The sequence below is a fragment of the Rhinoderma darwinii genome, chromosome 5 (genome assembly GCF_050947455.1).
Source record: "Rhinoderma darwinii isolate aRhiDar2 chromosome 5, aRhiDar2.hap1, whole genome shotgun sequence".
Classification (NCBI taxonomy): Eukaryota; Metazoa; Chordata; class Amphibia; order Anura; family Rhinodermatidae; genus Rhinoderma; species Rhinoderma darwinii.
In genome coordinates this window covers 339,461,824-339,483,571 of record NC_134691.1, presented here as the reverse complement: position 1 = coordinate 339,483,571, position 21,748 = coordinate 339,461,824, and the positions used below count along the sequence as shown (strand labels likewise).

At 38.2% G+C, this 21,748-nt stretch overlaps 1 protein-coding gene across 2 annotated transcripts in view; it reads left to right on the top strand.

The window, feature by feature from the left end:
* Window positions 1–21,748, top strand: part of LOC142652219 (pituitary adenylate cyclase-activating polypeptide type I receptor-like) — a 224,375-nt gene that overhangs the window by 142,714 nt on the left and 59,913 nt on the right. For both annotated transcript variants that reach the window (XM_075827814.1, XM_075827815.1), the window contains exons 8-12: window positions 4,462–4,559; window positions 8,031–8,163; window positions 11,713–11,866; window positions 19,245–19,305; window positions 20,856–20,925. In XM_075827814.1, the coding sequence (XP_075683929.1) occupies window positions 4,462–4,559; window positions 8,031–8,163; window positions 11,713–11,866; window positions 19,245–19,305; window positions 20,856–20,925 (516 nt within the window). The remainder of the gene's footprint in view (window positions 1–4,461; window positions 4,560–8,030; window positions 8,164–11,712; window positions 11,867–19,244; window positions 19,306–20,855; window positions 20,926–21,748) is intronic.

Sequence of the window (21,748 nt, the reverse complement as noted above, 5' to 3'; positions counted from 1 at the left end):
CAGTCCGCAGCAGCTAGTCCGCATCAATGTACTGCACATTTTGTGCAGATCCGCAGCAGAATCTGCAACGCAGATTCTGTGCGGCATGGATGCGGACAGTTGCGGAGGAATTCCGCCATGTGTGGTCATGCCCTAATACTGCACCTATATACAAGAATATAACTACTATAATACTGCCCCTATATACAAGAATATAACTACTATAATACTGCACCTATGTACAAGAATATAACCACTATAATACTGCCCCTATATACAAGAATATAACTACTATAATACTGCCCCTATATACAAGAATATAACTACTATAATACTGCCTCTATATACAAGAATATAACTACTATAATACTGCACCTATGTACAAGAATATAACCACTATAATACTGCACCTATGTACAAGAATATAACTACTATAATACTGCTCCTATATACAAGAATATAACTACTATAATACTGCCTCTATATACAAGAATATAACTACTATAAGGCTATGTTCACACGGGGTATTTTGCCGAGTTTTTTGACGCGGAAACCGCGTCGCAAAACTCGGCAGAAACGGCCCGAGAACGCCTCCCATTGATTTCAATGGGAGGCGTCGGCGTCTTTTTCCCGCGAGCAGTAAAACTGCCTCGCGGGAAAAAGAAGCGACATGCCCTATCTTCGGGCGCTTCCGCCTCCGACCTCCCATTGACTTCAATGGGAGGCAGGAGAAAGCGTATATCTCGCTGTTTTATGCCCGCGGCGCTCAATGGCCGCGGGCGAAAAACGGCGAGATAATTGCTGTTCACACGGAGTATTTTGGGGGAGGAATATCTGCCTCAAAATTCCGTTTGGAACTTTGAGGCAGATATTCCTCCCCCAAAATACTCCGTGTGAACATAGCCTAATACTGCCCTCTATATACAAGAATATAACTACTATAATACTGCCCCCTATATACAAGAATATAACTACTATAATACTGCCCCTATATACAAGAATATAACTACAATTATACTGTCCCCTATATACAAGAATATAACTACCATAATACTGCCTCCTATATACAAGAATATAACTACTATAATACTGCCCCCTATATACAAGAATATAACTACTATAATACTGCCCTCTATATACAAGAATATAACTACTATAATACTGCCCCCTATATACAAGAATATAACTACTATAATACTGCTCCTATATACAAGAATATAACTACTATAATACTGCCTCTATATACAAGAATATAACTACTATAATACTGCCCTCTATATACAAGAATATAACTACTATAATACTGCCTCCTATATACAAGAATATAACTACTATAATACTGCCCCTATATACAAGAATATAACTACTATAATACTGCCCCCTATATACAAGAATATAACTACTATAATACTGCTCCTATATACAAGAATATATCTACTATAATACTGCCTCCTATATACAAGAATATAACTACTATAATACTGCCCCTATATACAAGAATATAACTACTATAATACTACCGCCTATATACAAGAATATAACTACTATAATACTGCCCCTATATACAAGAATATAACTACTATAATACTGCCCCCTATATACAAGAATATAACTACTATAATACTGTCCCCTATATACAAGAATATAACTACTATAATACTGCTCCCTATATACAAGAATATAACTACTATAATACTGCCCCTATATACAAGAATATAACTACTATAATACTGCCCCTATATACAAGAATATAACTACTATAATACTGCCCCCTATATACAAGAATATAACTACTATAATACTGCCCCCTATATATAAGAATATAACTACTATAATACTGCCCCCTATATACAAGAATATAACTACTATAATACTGCCCCTATATACAAGAATATAACTACTATAATACTGCCCCCTATATACAAGAATATAACTACTATAATACTGCTCCCTATATACAAGAATATAACTACTATAATACTGTCCCCTATATACAAGAATATAACTACTATAATACTGCCCCTATATACAAGAATATAACTACTATAATACTGTCCCTATATACAAGAATATAACTACTATAATACTGCCCCCTATATACAAGAATATAACTTCTATAATACTGCCCCTATATACAAGAATATAACTACTATCATACTGCTCCTATATACAAGAATATAACTACTATAATACTGCCCCTATATACAAGAATATAACTACTATAATACTGACCCTATATACAAGAATATAACTACTATAATACTGTCCCTATATACAAGAATATAACTACTATAATACTGCCCCTTATATACAAGAATATAACTACTATAATACTGCTCCTATATACAAGAATATATCTACTATAATACTGCCTCCTATATACAAGACTATAACTACTATAATACTGCTCCTATATACAAGAATATAACTACTATAATACTGCCCCATATATACAAGAATATAACTACTATAATACAGCTCCTATATACAAGAATATAACTACTATAATACTGCTCCTATATACAAGAATATAACTACTATAATACTGCCCCATTATACAAGAATATAACTACTATAATACTGCCCCATTATACAAGAATATAACTACTATAATACTGTACCTATATACAAGAATATAACTGCTATAATACTGCTCCTATATACAAGAATATAACTACTATAATACTGCTCCTATATACAAGAATATAACTACTATAATACTGCCCCTATATACAAGAATATAACTACTATAATACTGCCCCTATATACAAGAATATAACTACTATAATACTGCTCCTATATACAAGAATATAACTACTATAATACTGCTCCTATATACAAGAATATAGCTACTATAATACTGCCCCCTATATACAAGAATATAACTACTATAATACTACTCCTATATGCAAGAATATAACTACTATAATACTGCCCTCTATAAACAAGAATATAACTACTATAATACTGCCCCCTATATACAAGAATATAACTACTATAATACTGCCCCCTATATACAAGAATATAGCTACTATAATACTGCTCCTATATACAAGAATATAACTACTATAATACTGCCCCTATATACAAGAATATAACTACTATAATACTGCTCCTATATACAAGAATATAACTACTATAATACTGCCCCTATATACAAGAATATAACTACTATAATACTGCTCCTATATACAAGACTATAACTACTATAATACTGCCCCTATATACAAGAACATAACTACTATAATACTGCCCCCTATATACAAGAATATAACTACTATAATACTGCTCCTATATACAAGAATATAACTACTATAATACTGCTCCTATATACAAGAATATAACTAATATAATACTGCCCCTATATACAAGAATATAACTACTATAATACTGCCCCTATATACAAGAATATAACTACTATAATACTGCCCCTATATACAAGAATATAACTACTATAATACTGCTCCTATATACAAGAATATAACTACTATAAGACTGCTGCAATATACAAGAATATAACTACTATAATACTGCCCCTATATACAAGAATATAACTACTATAATACTGCCCCTATATACAAGAATATAACTGCTATAATACTGCCTCCTATATACAAGAATATAACTACTATAATACTGCTCCCCTATATACAAGAATATAACTACTATAATACTGCCTCCTATATACAAGAATATATCTACTATAATACTGCTCCTATATACAAGAATATAACTACTATAATACTGCTCCTATATACAAGAATATAATTACTATAATACTGCTCCCCTATATACAAGAATATAACTACTATAATACTGCTCCCTATATACAAGAATATAACTACTATAATGCTGCCCCCTATATACAAGAATATAACTACTATAATACTGCTCCTATATACAAGAATATAACTACTATAATACTGCCCCTATATACAAGAATATAACTACTATAATACTACTCCTATATACAAGAATATAACTACTATAATACTACTCCTATATACAAGAATATAACTACTATAATACTGCACCTATATACAAGAATATAACTAATATAATACTGCCCCCTATATACAAGAATATAACTACTATAATACTGCTCCTATATACAGGAATATAACTACTATAATACTGCCCCCTATATACAAGAATATAACTAATATAATACTGCCCCCTATGTACAAGAATATAACTACTATAATACTGCCCCTATATACAAGAATATAACTACTATAATACTGCCCTCTATATACAAGAATATAACTGCTATAATACTGCTCCTATATACAAGAATATAACTGCTATAATACTGCCCCTATATACAAGAATATAACACTATAATACTGCCTCCTATATACAAGAATATAACTACTATAATACTGCCCCTATATACAAGAATATAACTACTATAATACTCACTCTTTCTCACTTCCACAATTACTGAATACTCTGATCTTATACAGAGGTTTTTCTCTGCAGGACACTTACTTTCTGTCTGTGAAGGCGTTGTACACAGTTGGATACAGCACGTCCCTCGTGGCTCTGACCACTGCCATGGTGATCCTCTGTCGCTTCAGGTAAATCTGCTGCTTCGTTATATAAATTATTTACCTTTGTTATAAAACACAAGGTTCTTGGTAGGACTGGCTCCAAAATCCTGGGGATGGGTTTATAACAGACCAGTTGACATAATAAAACATATTGATTTGCTCTTTTATATCTGGGTGGTGACTCTGGTGGGCGCTGTGAGGGCGGCCATATTACTTGTCACCCGAATTTTTGGAACATTTGGAAGCTTCTTATTCATGATTCTGTAGCATCCCATCAGTAACATAGACCCTTAGGCAAGGTTATTTATTTTTATATTTGGCCCCTTTGCATATAGGGCCCCGGTGCAGCTACATTGACTGCACCTATTGAATGTTCACCCCTGGCCCCCAGGCTTCAGCTATATAGATCAAATCTGGCCTCTCAAGTCCCTGGTTTCTACCATCACTGTGTGGGATCTCTATTTTATGAATGGAAGTCAAGAAAACTGCCAGTAAGTAGTGTATTGAAGCGCTCGAGGTATGGAAACTGCCAGTAAGGAGTGTATTGAAGCATTCGAGGTATGGAAAAATTAAGTTAGGACTATACTATGTCGGAACCTCTGAAGCTTTTGCAATTCCCATTTTTTCAATGGAGAGTTTATACCTACGTAAGGCATGCTTCTTCAGCCCCTCAATATTGTCCCCATACACTTACAGCAAGCAGAGATCTTGCAACCGGTAAGGAATTGAAGCACAAATTGTATTAGAAAGTTGCAGAACTTTTCATTATACAATGATTAAGCCGTTTTTCTTTATAAGACTTAGCTGGCCCTCTAATTCTAAGTGTCAGCTCTGGGGTCATCTTATATATTACGCTGCTATCAACCCCCCACTCTACTCTTTGACTGAGCTTCTCCTACTTGAACATTTTAATACTGACCATGGAAGTTATTACATTTGGTGCTGTATCCTAGAAGCTCTATACGAAATCCACTCGCACCCCTCCCTTCTTATCCCTTTGCTGCTTTTATGTTTCTTTACAATTCCCAAAGAAGCTTTTTTCGGAATCATTTTTTCCTCCCCACTGACGTTATGTGCGGCCTCAGCAAACATTAAGGATTTGTATTTTTTGAAGTTCTGAAGAATCTGGTGTTTTGACAATAGAATAATGGGGTAAATTGGACGATGTCACTAATGGAGTCTGGAGGACGACTCTCTCCGCGGACCACAATAATGGGGACAGCACAAATAATATTCTATATAACATATCTATGCTCATACATACAATAGGATTTCTTCCATCCAGTAGTCCAGTTCGCCTGATAATCCAGAATTTCTCAATTGAGTACAAAGAGACATAGACACAATGATAATCATCATCTAGCAGATTATAAGCAAGGATTGTCTAAAATAATCAGGCAGGTTGGATGGTGCCCTGTAAGATCCTTCTGTTGGCACCGCTCCCAAAGTGGCACATTATATAATGTCCTAATAATACTGTCATATAGTGCACAAATAACCCTATCATACACTGTACAGAGCTGTACAACATGCTGCTCAAGTAACAGTGCCGTATATTGGCAAATTAATACTTTCAAGCATTTCTATACAGTGCCGATGCTACACACACTGCAAAAAATAATATACTGTACAGTGCCTAACAGTGGCAGACGATGACTACATAAATACCACTAGACTGAGCTCAAAGAATACCACCATACAGTGCCAAATATACCATACGGTACCTAACTGCCACATAATGTCTAAAGAAATACCACCATACAGTGCCAAATATACCATACAGTACCTAAGTGCCACATAATGTCTATAGAAATACGACCATACAGTGCCAAATAGACCATACAGTACCTAACTGCAAAATAATGTCTAAAGAAATACCACCATACAGTGCCAAATAGACTATACAGTACCTAACTGCAAAATAATGTCTAAAGAAATACCACCATACAGTGCCAAATAGACCATACAGTACCTAAGTGCCACATAATGTCTAAAGAAGTACCACCATACAGTGCCAATTATACCATACAGTACCTAACTGCAAAATAATGTCTAAAGAAATACCCCCATACAGTGCCAAATAGACCATACAGTACCTAAGTGCCACATAAAATCTAAAGAAGTACCACCATACAATGCCAAATATACCATACAGTACCTAAGTGCCACATAAAATCTAAAGAAGTACCACCATACAGTGCCAATTATACCATACAGTACCTAACTGCCACATAATGTCTATAGAAATACGACCATACAGTGCCAAATAGACCATACAGTACCTAACTGCAAAATAATGTCTAAAGAAATACCACCATACAGTGCCAAATAGACCATACAGTACCTAACTGCAAAATAATGTCTAAAGAAGTACCACCATACAGTGCCAATTATACCATACAGTACCTAACTGCAAAATAATGTCTAAAGAAATACCACCATACAGTGCCAAATAGACCATACAGTACCTAAGTGCCACATAATGTCTAAATAAATATCACCATATAGTGCCAAATATACCATACAGTACCTAACTGCTACATAATGTCTAAAGAAATACCACCATATAGTGCTCAAATAACATCCATATACAGTGATCAAATACTCAGGGCCCCCAACATTTAATTACTTCCAGCACCCCACTATGGCCCAGTCTAATCTTCCTTCCAAGACATCTCGAAAATATTTCACTGTGTCGTTAATGGTATTAGTATGTGGCTCTTTAATGTAGACACAGTATGGCATTATTATGTAGATACAGTATGGCATTATTATGTGGTTACTGTATGGCAGTATTATATGAACACCCTATGGCACTGTAAGTTGAGCAAATACATGGCACTATTATACAGGCACTGTATGAGACTACTATATGGTCACTCTATGGCAGTTTTATGCGAGCACCGTATGAGACTACTATATGGTCACTCTATGGCAGTTTTATGGCAGTTTTATGTGAGCACTGTATGGCACTATAATGTGAGCAATGTATGGCATGATCAAATTGGCACTGCATGGCACTATTGCGTGGTCTTTCTAAGGCAGCATTATGTGGACACTGTATGGCACTGTAAAATAAGCAATGTATGGCAACATGAAATGGCCACTGTATGGCACTAATATTTTTTCACTGTGTTATAAGACCTGTCTTGCATTAATATTTGAGCATTGTATGGCACTGTTATATAGGCACTATATGGCACTGTTATATAGGCATTGTATAATTCTATTATATGACCTATATATGGTGCTGTAATTTGACAATATATGGTGGTATCATTGGTGTGGCACTTTTTGCCAGTGTTATATCAGCATTACTTTCCATTCACCTCCTTCTAAAAAAAATAAATATATAAGTTGGCCCTTTTATAATATATAAGTCTGGCCCACAAGATACTTTTTGGCCAGACCTTGAAGACATTAGTAACTTAATGTCATACATTGCTCTTATGGATTTGGAATATGTGAATATTTGACTTTTTTATTTCACTGTTTCAGGAAACTCCACTGCACCAGAAACTTCATCCACATGAATTTATTTGTCTCGTTCATCTTGAGAGCGATATCGGTTTTTATTAAAGATGAAGTTCTGTATGCGGAGCAGGACAGCAATCACTGCCACGTGTCCACAGTAAGTGGGAATAAGTACTGTATCTAATATTAGAAAGAGATTGATATCCAAATAGTTGCTGTCAGTGAATAACATCACTTGTTTACATTCAGAGGCTGGAAACCTGTACAGAGCTAGTTCAGCTGAGCATTGGATACAAGTGTTTCCAGTCTAGACAATGTTCTGTGATCTAAACATCCTGGAATCCAAACTGATACATTGTTTCTGATGTGTTTAGCCCACACATATAAACAAACAAATATCGTCAAAATACTACAGAAGTGAAACACAAAGCAGATTAGAAAGTGGCAGAACTTTTCATTTATAGTGATTAAGAATTATTTAAACATTTTTTATTTCTTTTTTTAAATACCCCTTTAAAATGACAGAATATAATTGCATAGTGTATTATTATATGGTTTAGGGTGATGGAGGGGTTGATGGTGATATCTATTATCCATGATACTCTAGGATGGTTATGGGTGAATATCTAGCATCCCTGGGGGGCTAGGGTGAATTAGTGGTTAACTCTTAACATGATATAATTATATGGTTACTAGTATAGAAATCCCGTTACACGGGTTTGATAGTAAAAGGAATGATGATAAATATTTGTAAAAAAAATATAAGTGCGTTCTAAAAACCTAATTACGAAAATTGGAAGCCTAAGAAAAATGCGGAAGCGTTTGCTGAATAATAGATTATTCACCCAGGGTAAAGGTATAATGTACAATACCAGAAAAAAATGGAGCATATAGGCAGAATTCTATAAGAATATAACAATTTTATTACATAAATATAACATACACTTAAAAAACATGTAATTACAAGACTCTAGTGCAAACAATGTGGTAACTATAGAAAGACTGTACTGACTAACCGCAAAAGATATATTCTGGACCACTGTGGTCCAGAATATACAGTATCTTTTGCGGTTAGTTAGAACAGTCTTCCTATAGTTCATTACATTTCATTCAGTAACTTCCATGTTGAGCTCTACAATACCACATTGTTTGCACTAGAGTCTTGTAATTACATGTTTTTTAAGTGTATGTTATATTTATGTAATAACATTTTTATATTCTTATATAATTCTGGCTATATGCTCCATTTTTTAATGGTATGGTTCAAATGGCTATGGAGCAGCCAACAGGGTAAAATATTTGGGTGGATGTTGGTTTCTAAAACATCACTCAGCCTATAACACTACTGCTTCTGGAGCTTGTCTATTTACATGACAACATTCTATCGGCCTGCAGTCACCAATAAGGGGTGCTCACTACATACAGATGTATTCAGCTCCCATAGAGTTAAATTTCAAGATTCTGTTGGCTGCAGTCACCACTAGGGGGAGCTCACTAAATACAGATATATACAGCTCCCATACAGTTATATTATTACATTCTGCTGCCCACTAGAGGAAGCTCACTGCATACAGATATATGCAGCTGTATGACAACACTCTGCTGCCTGCAGCCACCAGTAAGGGGAGCTTACTACATACAAATATATACAGCTCCCATAGAATTGCATGATAAGATTCTGCTGCCTGCAGCCACCACTAGAGGGAGCTAACTACATACAGATATATATACAGCTCCCATACAGTTATATGATGACATTCTGCTGCCTACAGCCACCACTAGGTGGTGCTCACTACATACAGATATATTCAACTCCCATAGAGTTACATTTCAAGATTCTGTTGCCTGTAGTCACCACTAGGGGGAGCTCACTATATACAGAAATATACAGCTCCCACACAGTTATATTATTACATTCTTCTGTCTACATCCACCACTAGGGGGTGCTCACTATATATATATATATATATATATATATATATATATATATATATATATATATATATATATATATATATATAAATAGCTCCCATAGAATTACATGATAACATTCTGCACCCTGCTAGGTGGGGCTCACTACATACAGATATATTAACAGCTCCCACAGATCTACATGATAAAAATTCTGCTATCTGCAGTCGCCACAAAGGGGGAACTCACTACAAACAGATATAGTCAGCTACCATAGAGATGCATGATAACATTCTGCTGATTGCAGCCACCAGTAGGGGCAGATCACTACATACAAATATATACAGCTCCCATAGAGCTACATGATAAAATGATGCTATCTGCAATCACCACTAGGGGGAGCTTACTACAAACAGATATATTCAGCTCCCATATTGTTACATGATAAAATTCTGCTGCCTGCAGCCACCAGTAGGGGCAGTTCACTACATACAGATATATAGAGCTCCCAAAGAGTTACATGATAACATTCTATCCTCCTGCAGTCTCCACTAGAGGGAGCTCACTGCATACAAATATATACAGATCCCAATAAACTCAATAATAAATCAGTATGCAGTGAGCTCCCCCTACTGGTGGCCGAAAACATTTATTATTTAATTCGTTTTTTTCTTCTGAACGGCTCAGAGTGCAGTATCTCGGCACTAGGACACCTGAACTAAGTGCGCCCCTGAAGATGTATTACCAAAATACTAGATTGTACAATTGCTTTCTATAGAGTCAATGTAATTAGATGGGAATCTTTACTGTAAGCAAATTTCTTCTCGGAGGACAGGGATGTTTTCATGCTCATGATTGAAAAATAACGCTGTGATCTTGAAGATGCAGGGAAGCCGCTGACGCCGCTCTCCAGGGACACTTCAGACATCTTAGGCGTTAAGTGGATGTTTAAAAATTCAAATGAGTGGAAACGTGACCGAAGAAGAGTTTCTTGTCCCTAATGGACATCATGTGTCACCTACACGGGAGCTGTCATTTACATACCATCCGGGGAAAAGATTTTACATTCGCCTTTTACCACCAACATTTAACCGCTTCAGCACCAGACTCCGTTTAGCCGTTTTTAACACGCGTTAGTTAACCCGCTATAACTTTTTTATTTGTTGGGTTAGCGACTTGATTTTTGCAATGTTTTTTCATAAACAATCCAGGTTTCTTATTTTAGCATTTTTATACGCATCCTTTTTTGCTTTTTTAAAATTTTTAGGCTTAATGTTTAAAAAAAAAAATAGTAAAAAAAATATGCTTTTTTTTTTTTACTTTCTAGCTAATTTTTTCTGTTTGTAATATAATGTAAAATAAACTTTTTCATTCATTGTCTACTGTAAATTTTTATGTATTACATGTTTATTTTAGGGTAACTGGGTTAGGACTAACATTACGCCAATGATTGGCAGGGAGAACTTTTTTTGGGGTATTTTATATTTACCAGTCACGTGATCACTGGAACCAATATATGCCGCTGCCTCAATTCTGTAACGAGAGCTCATTGAGTTCTATATATGTGAAACCAGAGAAGACAGAAGCGGTGAAAACCGCTTCGATCATCTCTCCCAGGTTTGCATTGTTTTAAAGAATTCATTAAACTCCTCAACTGGCTAGCTCCACCCACGAGGAGCAAGGATTGTGCTGTCCCTATATATGGACTTAGATACACAAAAACAGTTATGTTTTGTCACAAAAGAACAGAAGACTTTTCCTAAACGTTATTTGATACATTCCCTCTTATTTCCAGGTGGAATGTAAAGCTATGATGGTGTTTTTCCACTACTGCGTCATGTCCAACTATTTCTGGCTCTTCATAGAAGGACTTTACCTGTTCACGCTTCTGGTGGAGACTTTTTTCCCAGAACGAAGATATTTCTATTGGTACACGATAATCGGATGGGGTATGTATTCCACTATGTATGTCATGTATATCATGCTACAACATAAAGGTGGCGGAATATGTTCTGCATGAATTGTCTAATGTAGAGATCATTCAATTGCTTAAAAGGTAAAAAAAATAAAATTCAGCAAATCTACCGATTTAGTGGGAAATCATATTAAATGTCTAAATTGATGACCCATATTAACAAAAAGGTGGATTGGGGGCAGGTGTCGTCCCCTCAGACTGCAACTAATGACATCACCACCCCTGAGGTTGTGAAATGACGTAATATGAGATGGTCAACCGATACACTATCAACAGATCCAAAAACATAATACTGGACGACTTGCTAACAGGTTTCTCCGCAGGTTAAAGCCGATTGTTGGGGGTCACGGCAGCAGGACTCCCTGTGATCAACTTATTTTTGGGGGATCATTCTAATAGAAAGGCGTTGCCCAAAGTGGACAACCCCTATGGAGGAGAACTGCACATAGTAAAAAATGGGTCTGGGCCCCCTTTCTGAAGCTGCTTCACCCCACTAACCATATAGGGCATAAAAGTTTTAGTGCTTGTTTTCCCCCCAATCCAATCCCTTATTGTAGAGAGGGTCAGAATAAAACTCTGGGGAAGATTGACAGGTTCACAGCACTTATTAGGAACGAATATAGGCTCACCTTAAGTTAGGAATCCCTTTCTGCATTGACCCTGTAGAGGGGGCATGGACGGTCTCTATACACCCTTCCCTGTATGTGCTTTTATAATGGATATGATAGATCCTATGATATCGGCTATTTGCGGCTTTTTTGTAACTTAAAGAGGCTCTATCACAAATTCCATACGTCCCTATCTCCTACCTAATCTTTGATGCTGATAACCACTGTGTTGTTGTTTTTGAAAAACGTTTATTATTGACAAAGTTCTGATCATTTTTAGATTTATGCAAATTTTTTCTAAATGCCCAACTGGGCATTTTTTTTAATTTTCACCAAGTGGGCGTTGTAGAGAGAAGTGTATGACGCTGACCTATCACTTCTCTTCATTCAAGCCCAGCTTCATACGCAGCACAGCGTGATCTCGCGAGATCACGCTGTGACGTGACTACCTCCCGCAGTACCTTCACCAGAGCGACGGGAGATTGACCAGACATCGCCTCCAGCCGTGCCAGGACTGCTGCTGAGGAGGATAATCATCCTGGCACGGCTGGAGGCGATGTCTGGTCATTCTCCCGTCGCTCTGGTGAAGGTACTGTGGGAGGTAGTCATGTCACAGCGTGATCTCGCGAGATCACGTTGTGCTGCATATGAAGCTGGGCTTGAATGAAGAGAAGTGATTGGTCAGCGTCATACACTTCTCTTCATTCATGCCCAGCTTCATACGCAGCACAGCGTGATCTCGCGAGATCACGCTGTGACGTGACTATCCCCCGCAGTACCTTCACCAGAGCGATGGGAGATTGACCAGCCGTCGCCTCCAGCCGTGCCAGGACTGCTGCTGAGGAGGATAATCATCCTGGCACGGCTGGAGGCGATGTATGGTCATTCTCCTGTCGCTCCGGTGAAGGACCTGCGAGAGGAAGTCATGTCACAGCGTGATCTCGCGAGATCACGCTGTGCTGCGAATGTAGCTGGGCATGAATGAAGAGAAGTCTACGACGCTGATTGGTCAGCTTGAGAAAGACCCTCCACTTGTCACGGGTCGAAACGTTGCCATTTTTTACTGGATGTTTGAGCAATAAAAGAATATATTGGTTGAAATTTGGGAGACGTGTGCTGCTATTCAACCATGCTTTTTCTGCTGATTGGTCAGCGTCATACACTTTTTTCTTTACAACGCCCACTTGGTTAAACGAAAAAAAAGACAAACGCCCAGTTGGGCATTCAGAAAAACTTTGCATAAATCTAAAAATGATCAGAACTTTGTCAATAATAAACATTTCTGAACCCCCCCCCCCCCCCACAGTATTTATCAGCATCAAAGCATTTATTAGATTAGGTAGGATATAGAGAAGTATTAAACTGGTGACAGAGCCTCTTTATAGCATATCTACAGGCCCCTCCTCTTTATTGAGGCTCCTCCCCCTCTATACGCCGTCGTTATCTAATAATCTCCTTTTTGTCACTGGGGATTTCACTTTTTGCAGTTTATAATTATTTAGATTGTGATGTAATGTAAATCTGCTCTTCATGTACTGACTTCCTGCGGAGCTTGTGCTCATACACAGGAGCCAATCTAAAGAAGCAGAGCTGCAGTATACTGTACATCAGACTACCTCAGACTCCAACAGACAATGCAGCTGAGCTGGAGTCACTTGTCCCAGCTTTGTCCTAATGGAGCCAAATTTCTTTTTTAGCAATACCCGAAATGATGTGAGTTCTTCTTGTGCCATGACAACTTGTATGAGCTAAGTTGAGTTGATTTCTTCCCTCTATAATTAGATATATAATTGTTGTATAGGCTACTAATGTTCGCCAGTTCTTGCAGGGGTTTTAACTTCACTTTTTACATACCCTGAATGGCTCATAAATCAACTCTGGTATAAAGTGATAATTCTGCTTATCTACCTGTGTAAGTGTCAGTCTTTACTGGAATTTTGGAATTCTATTCATGAATGATGTAGCCTATTTATAGGTCCCTTCCAGATAGGGAAATGATACAGTGAATGGAATTGTGGGAGGAGTCAAAAAATGATTATAAATGGTAAGATGAGAGCGTGATATAAAATTAACCCCGCACTTACTATTTGTAACAACATTGTATCTATGGCTGTGATCAGGGGGGGGGGGATTATTTTATTATATGACTTATTTTAATGAGCGCCATCATCCGAAAGAACGAAGAGGAAACGGGACTGGAGATAAAATATTTACCTTGCACTTCCGCACGTGTTCAGATATTTCAAAGTTGAGCGCAATGTTTAATAATTCACCGAGCGGAGAGCGTCCGCCCCGTACGCCGCTGTACGACATTTATTTGCATTTTAATTACAAGCTTCATATCAAAAAAGAGAATTCTGTCGCGGACAATTTATTCTGGAGATCTGCTTTGGTTTCAGCTTTGCATTTCAAAAGAAGCGGCGGCGCTCACATCCGCTCCTCCGAATGTTGATTCATGTTCTGGGTTTTCATCATCGGTCGGTGTTAAGCTTTTTATCTTGTCTTTTTTCACTTCATCCTTGAATTTTAGGTATAATGTGACACCTCTCATGAATTATAACTTATTCTTCAATATTCAGGTTTTTCCCCTAAAGAAAAAGTGTAACATTATTATTAGAGATACATAACCCGGGTCATAGCAGTGATCAGGTGTAAAGTAACATTGTAACCGGTGTATCTAATCCTATCATGTGTGGTACTGCCTGCTGAGCTGTGTATCTAATCCTATCATGTGTGATACTGTCTGCCTAGCTGTGTATCTAATCCTATTATGTGTGATACTGTCTGCTGAGCTGTGTATCTAATCCTATCATGTGTGGTACTGCCTGCTGAGCTGTGTATCTAATCCTATCATGTGTGATACTGACTGCTGAGCTGTGTATCTAATCCTATTATGTGTGATACTGTCTGCTGAGCTGTGTATCTAAGCCTATCATGTGTGATACTGTCTGCCTAGCTGTGTATCTAATCCTATTATGTGTGATAATGTCTGCTGAGCTGTGTATCTAATCCTATCATGTGTGATACTGTCTGCTGAGCCGCTGTATCTAATCGTATCATGTGTGATACTGTCTGCTGAGCCACTGTATCTAATCCTATCATGTGTAATACTGTCTGCTGAGCCACTGTATCTAATCCTATTATGTGTGATACTGTCTGCTGAGCTGTGTATCTAATCCTATCATGTGTGATACTGTCTGCTGAGCTGTGTATCTAATCCTATCATGTGTGATACTGTCTGCTGAGCTGCTGTATCTAATCGTATCATGTGTGATAGTCTGCAAAGCTATGTATCTAATCCTATCATGTAGGATACTGTCTGCTGAGCCGCTGTATCTAATCGTATCATGTGTGATACTGTCTGCTGAGCTGTGTATCTAATCCTATCATGTGTGATTCTGTCTGCTGAGCCGCTGTATCTAATCTTATCATGTGTGATACTGTCTGCTGAGCTGTGTATCTAATCCTATCATGTGTGATACTGTCTGCTGAGCTGTGTATCTAATCCTATCATGTGTGTGATACTGTCTGCTGAGCTGTGTATCTAATCCTATCATGTGTGATACTGTCTGCTGAGCTGTGTATCTAATCCTATCGTGTGTGATACTGTCTGCTGAGCCTCTGTATCCAATCCTATCCTGTGTGGTACTGTCTGCGGAGCCACTGTATCTAATCCTATCATGTGTGATACTATCTGCTGAGCTGTGTATCTAATCCTATCGTGTGTGATACTGTCTGCTGAGCTGTATCTAATCCTATCATGTGTGATACTGTCTGCTGAGCCGCTGTATCTAATCCTATCGTGTGTGATACTGTCTGCTGAGACTCTGTATCTAATCCTATCCTGTGTGGTACTGTCTGCGGAGCCACTGTATCTAATCCTATCATGTGTGATACTATCTGCTGAGCTGTGTATCTAATCCTATTGTGTGTGATACTGTCTGCTGAGCTGTATCTAATCCTATCATGTGTGATACTGTCTGCTGAGCCGCTGTATCTAATCCTATCATGTGTGATACTGTCTGCTGAGCCGCTGTATCTAATCCTATCATGTGTGATACTATCTGCTGAGCTGTGTATCTAATCCTATTGTGTGTGATACTGTCTGCTGAGCTGTATCTAATCCTATCATGTGTGATACTGTCTGCTGAGCTCTGTATCTAATCCTATCATGTGTGATACTGTCTGCTGAGCTGTGTATCTAATCCTATCGTGTGTGATACTGTCTGCTGAGCTGCTGTATCTAATCCTATCGTGTGTGATACTGTCTGCTGAGCTGTGTATCTAATCCTATCATGTGTGATACTGTCTGCTGAGCCGTGTATCTAATCCTATCATGTGTGATACTGTCTGCTGAGCTGCTGTATCTAATCCTATCGTGTGTGTGGTACCGCCTTCTGAGGCCTTATTTGCTTCTTCTTTTTCTCACTGGAGTGTTAGTTCCTTTTCGTTTATAATCTTCTGTCCTTGCTGTAATATAAATCATCACTCCAGTCACTGATTTCCTGCTGTGCTAGCACTTAAATATAGCAGCTAATGTGAACAAGCAGAGCTGCAGCGTAAAGCATGGGGGAGAGACCGAGCAGAAGTCTTAGTTTCTGATGATACAGGAAGTGAGTTTCAGACTACCTCTGACTCCAGTAGACAATGCAACTCAGTGGGAGTCACGGATCTTAACTGTGTTGTAATGTCCCCGAGCTAAAAATTAGACAAAACAGGTAAATATTGCCCAAATGGGAAGGATTACATATAATTCCACGGGACACCCCCTATAAGCTGGAAATATACTGCTCTCTAGTGCCGCACAAAAGACCTGAGGTGGAGTAGATGTCTCCCTGGCCATTGGTGTCTTTGGATACACTTAATCGAGTTCTACCCTTGGAGGGCACTTGACAGATATCCCAGCGAAGCCTCCCTGTGAGATGATATACGCGGTGCCGGGACAGGCCGCCTGCTGGGAAAAATCTGCTTTTTAATATGATCTCATCAAAAGACATGGGGGTGCTAATATATTCTCCCTGATGTCCTGCCTGTATATTCTCTGTCATCACTACTGATCAGCTGGAATGTTTGATGTAGAGATCGCCTGGCGGAGAGATCAGATCTTCAGGAAGATTTCACAGCGCTATGAAGTCATCGGTTGTCACTGTCCATGTGTTACCCAGTAAACTTAAGTCCTCCAATCATCCGCGACTTTCCTAGGAATATTAGGTCTTGCTCTTAGGTGGGCACCACATTCTGCCCTAGTCCCGTTCACACAGCTGCTATTTTTTTTACAATGTATCAGTTTATATTAGAAATATCATCTTAGAGGCAAATATATTAGAATGTTGTAGAACTCTTTATTATGCACTAATATTCCAGACGACACCACTGCTATATGAGGAGAGGGGGCCCTCATGTTAAATTTCTATTTACCTGCAGCTGCCACTAGGTGGACTTCCCTTCTTACAGATTTACACCAATGCAAAAAAGTTCAGTCGGAGCTGTAGAATTCCATATACAGTGAGTGCCACATAGTGGTAGGCAGACAACTGCGCTATTGATTCCGTCAAAAAAACGGAACCCTTACGGAATGGTGACAAACGGAAACCATTAGCAAAGTTTCCGTCAACATTGAGATCAATGGTGATGCAAACGGAAGCTGTGGTTTCTGTTTGCCTTTCCATTGAGGGGTTCCCCTGACGGAAAGCTCAGACGACACCGCTCAATGGAAACACAACCCTGATGTGAACAGGCACTAACTCTTTGGGAACTGTATATATCTGTATGTAGTGAGCTCCCTCTAGTGGTGACTGCAGGCAGTAGAATGAGAATATTATCATGTAACTCTATGGGAGCTGTATATATCTGTGTTTAGTGAGCTCCCCCTAGTGATAGCCTGCAGGCAGAATGTTATCACGTATCTCTATGGGAGCTGTATTTATCTGTATGTAATGATCTCCTCCTAGTGGTGACTGCAGGAAGCAGAATGTTCTCATGTAACTCTATGGGAGCTGTATATATCTGTATGTAGTGATCTCCCCCTAGTGGCGACTGCAGGCAACAGAATGTTATCATGTAACTCTATGGGAGCTGTATATATTTGTATGTAGAGAGCTACCCCTAGTGGTGGATGCAGGCAGCAGAATGTTATCATGTAACTCTATGGGAGCTCTATATATCTGTATGAAGTCAGCTCCCCCTAGTGGTAACAGCAGAATGTTATCATGTAACTCTATGGGAGCTCTATATATCTGTATGTAATGATCTCCTCCTAGTGGTGACTGCAGACAGCAGAATGTTATCATGTAACTCTATGGAAGCTGTATAGATCTGTATGTAGTTAGCCCCCTCTGCAGGCAGCACAATGTTATCATGTAACTCTATGGGAGCTCTATATATCTGTATGAAGTCAGCTCCCCCTAGTGGTGACAGCAGAATGTTATCATGTAACTCTATGGGAGCTCTATATATCTGTATGGTCAGCTCCCCTTAGTGGTGACAGCAGAATGTTATCATGTAACTCTATGGGAGCTGTATAGATCTGTATGTAGTTAGCTCCCTCTAGTGGTGACTGCAGGCAGCAGAATGTTATCATGTAACTCTATGGGTGCTGTATATATCTGTATGTAGTGAGCTCCCCCTAGGGGTTGACCATGTGCAGTAAGCCTCGGCTCAGTGTTTCCCATAAAACATTACACAATCAGTGATGTATTGTCATTCTTTGTAGTTTTTGATTTGACAGATTTTCCTCTTCTTCAGGCACTCCACTGATATGTGTGACCATATGGTCCGTCTTAAGGCTTCACTTTGATGACCAGGGGTACGTATGAGATTTATTCAGTCACCGCATGCGGTATTACACTTCACAATATAAAATATCAGTATAAAGTATCAAATATTTTATATATGTATGGAGTGGGTCATGCCTCACCCCCTCAGGCCATATACTAGCATTACACAGTGTATCAGTTTTTCCTATGGTGCTTTTTCCAAGCCTCAATATTTCCATGTATTGTGAGACAAAAAAGCAAGAAAGAGACAATTTAAATGTTGACCACTGGATATAGATAAAGGGGAAACCAGAGACATTCTCCACCGGATTTATGCTGTCCCTGCTCCTCCTAATAACATAACTGCAATCTTTTCAGCTGAGAATTTTCACTTATGTAATTCCTAACTCCACTCACAGTTACATAGTGTGGTTAAAAAAAATTCCATTAGAGGTGGATTAAAAAAAAAAAGGCAAAGATGAAAAAAATAATTAATCCTATATGGTGTGGCCCACTTTTCCCTAAAAAAAAAAAACAACAACAATTCCCTCCTGACCACAATCGGAGATCAACCTGGAATAATACATTTTCTTCAATTTTTAACCCAAAAGCGCCAAACTTCTGTGCTAATTATTAATGCACAACAATATCCCGCTGGCCTTAGTAGCAGCTGATTGGCATTGTGCTGTTATTTAATCACTGATCTACAAGTCAAAACCTTAAAATTCAGGTCTGACTGCACCTTAATAGCCACCCATCCCATGTTACCTTCACAGGGGTCTAGGAAGCTGAGAAGAAAATCAGAAAATTGCTGTTCGCGTTGGCAAGTCTTATAATAAAGCGGCTCAATGGTCGCTAAGTGAAACCCTTTCGGTATGGGTTGGAGGTTCCCATACCTTGTGCCTCTCAGAGGAACATTTTAGTTGTACCATCAAAAAGAGTTTCCCAGAGAGACCTGAGTGGAGTTTTCAAAATTCCGGAAACCTCTGACCGACTTCAAGGGGGTTTACAGAGTATTGTAAGCTCTTCGTCCTGTGAACCTGTTGGGGTTCTAGCTCATGACCACCCACACTAATGTTATTGCCGATAGACTTTTTCCTGTCTACTCCACCAAGCACGGTTCAGCCGAGCATGCATGTTTATTTCAAGAATATTCCCGTGCCATATCTCTCTGGTAGCGACTTATCTGCTGCAGGAACCAAGGATCGGGCATGCTGAAATCCAACATGTCTGATGTTACTTACCCCGACATCTGTCATCGGTAGAAAGTCAAGAGACCCTCATATATATTAGATAGTCAGCCGCTCCCTCCAAAATGTGCGAATTCGGCTGACTTTCATGTAATGTGTATAGGCGCCTTCATGTTTGACGTGACCAGATCCAGTAGAACTCCCCTTTAAATCAGTAACTTACACTCAATCAATGTACTGCTAATTCTGTAAACATTTAAGTAGAAGGAGGGGGTGGGGGTGTTTAAAACAAACCAATTTGGGTCTATATATATTATTTTACTATATCATAGTTTTAGTAAATTATATTGGGCTTATTATTATTTTTATTATTATTATTTTTATTATTCTTATTATTTTATTTTTTTTAGCTGCTGGGAAATGAATAACAATGTGGCTCTCTGGTGGGTGATTAAAGGTCCCGTCATTGGCTCCATCATGGTACGTTGAATGTAGATGGTAATATGTTATTTTCTACTTACTGTAGGTGTGTATTGTATTAGTGATATTATATTTAATATGTGGGCTGTTATGTGGCTGCATCCAGTACCTGTTGGTAGATCTCTAATTCATAAGGGTCTCCTAAAAATAAAAAAAAATGACAGCCAACCAGGAATATCGTAAAAGTAAGATGGATAAGTGTCTGGAAACTGGGACACGTACCGATCCTGAGGATGTACCCGATTATACGGACTTGGCTGACTTTCTTCATAAATGACATCATACACTTCTACATGGAGGAGGTTTTATAATATTCCTGCCATACTTCTAGAGGGGTTTAGGAGTTAATATCTTATTTCCCTGGTGGTCTAAGGGAAGGAAAGGGTTAATATTAATATACATGGTGGTTAAGCGTTTATATGTAATATCTCCGTAGGTCTATAGTGCATTAGTGGTTGAAACGTAACCATTTATTGTAATTATGTTATTATGTAATGGAATTATAATGTTTAGAATGGGGCAGGGGTTAATAGTGGTCTCGGGCAGGAAAATGTTCTTATACTTTCATTTTATTTAATAAACAGGTCGATAATTCTTATAAAGGTTGGAGTTCTATTTTCTTTATGATGAAAAGCTCCAAATTCCCTGCTTCCCTTCACACATCCGTAGTGTAACATAATACAATTCCATCTTCTTGCAGCTGCCACTAGGGGGAGCTCACTGCATAGGGGTTTTTGAACTCAATAATAAATTCATATGCAGTGAGCTCCCCCTAGTGGTGGCAGAAAGAATTGTAGCCTTTTACTGGATTTTTTTTTTCCCT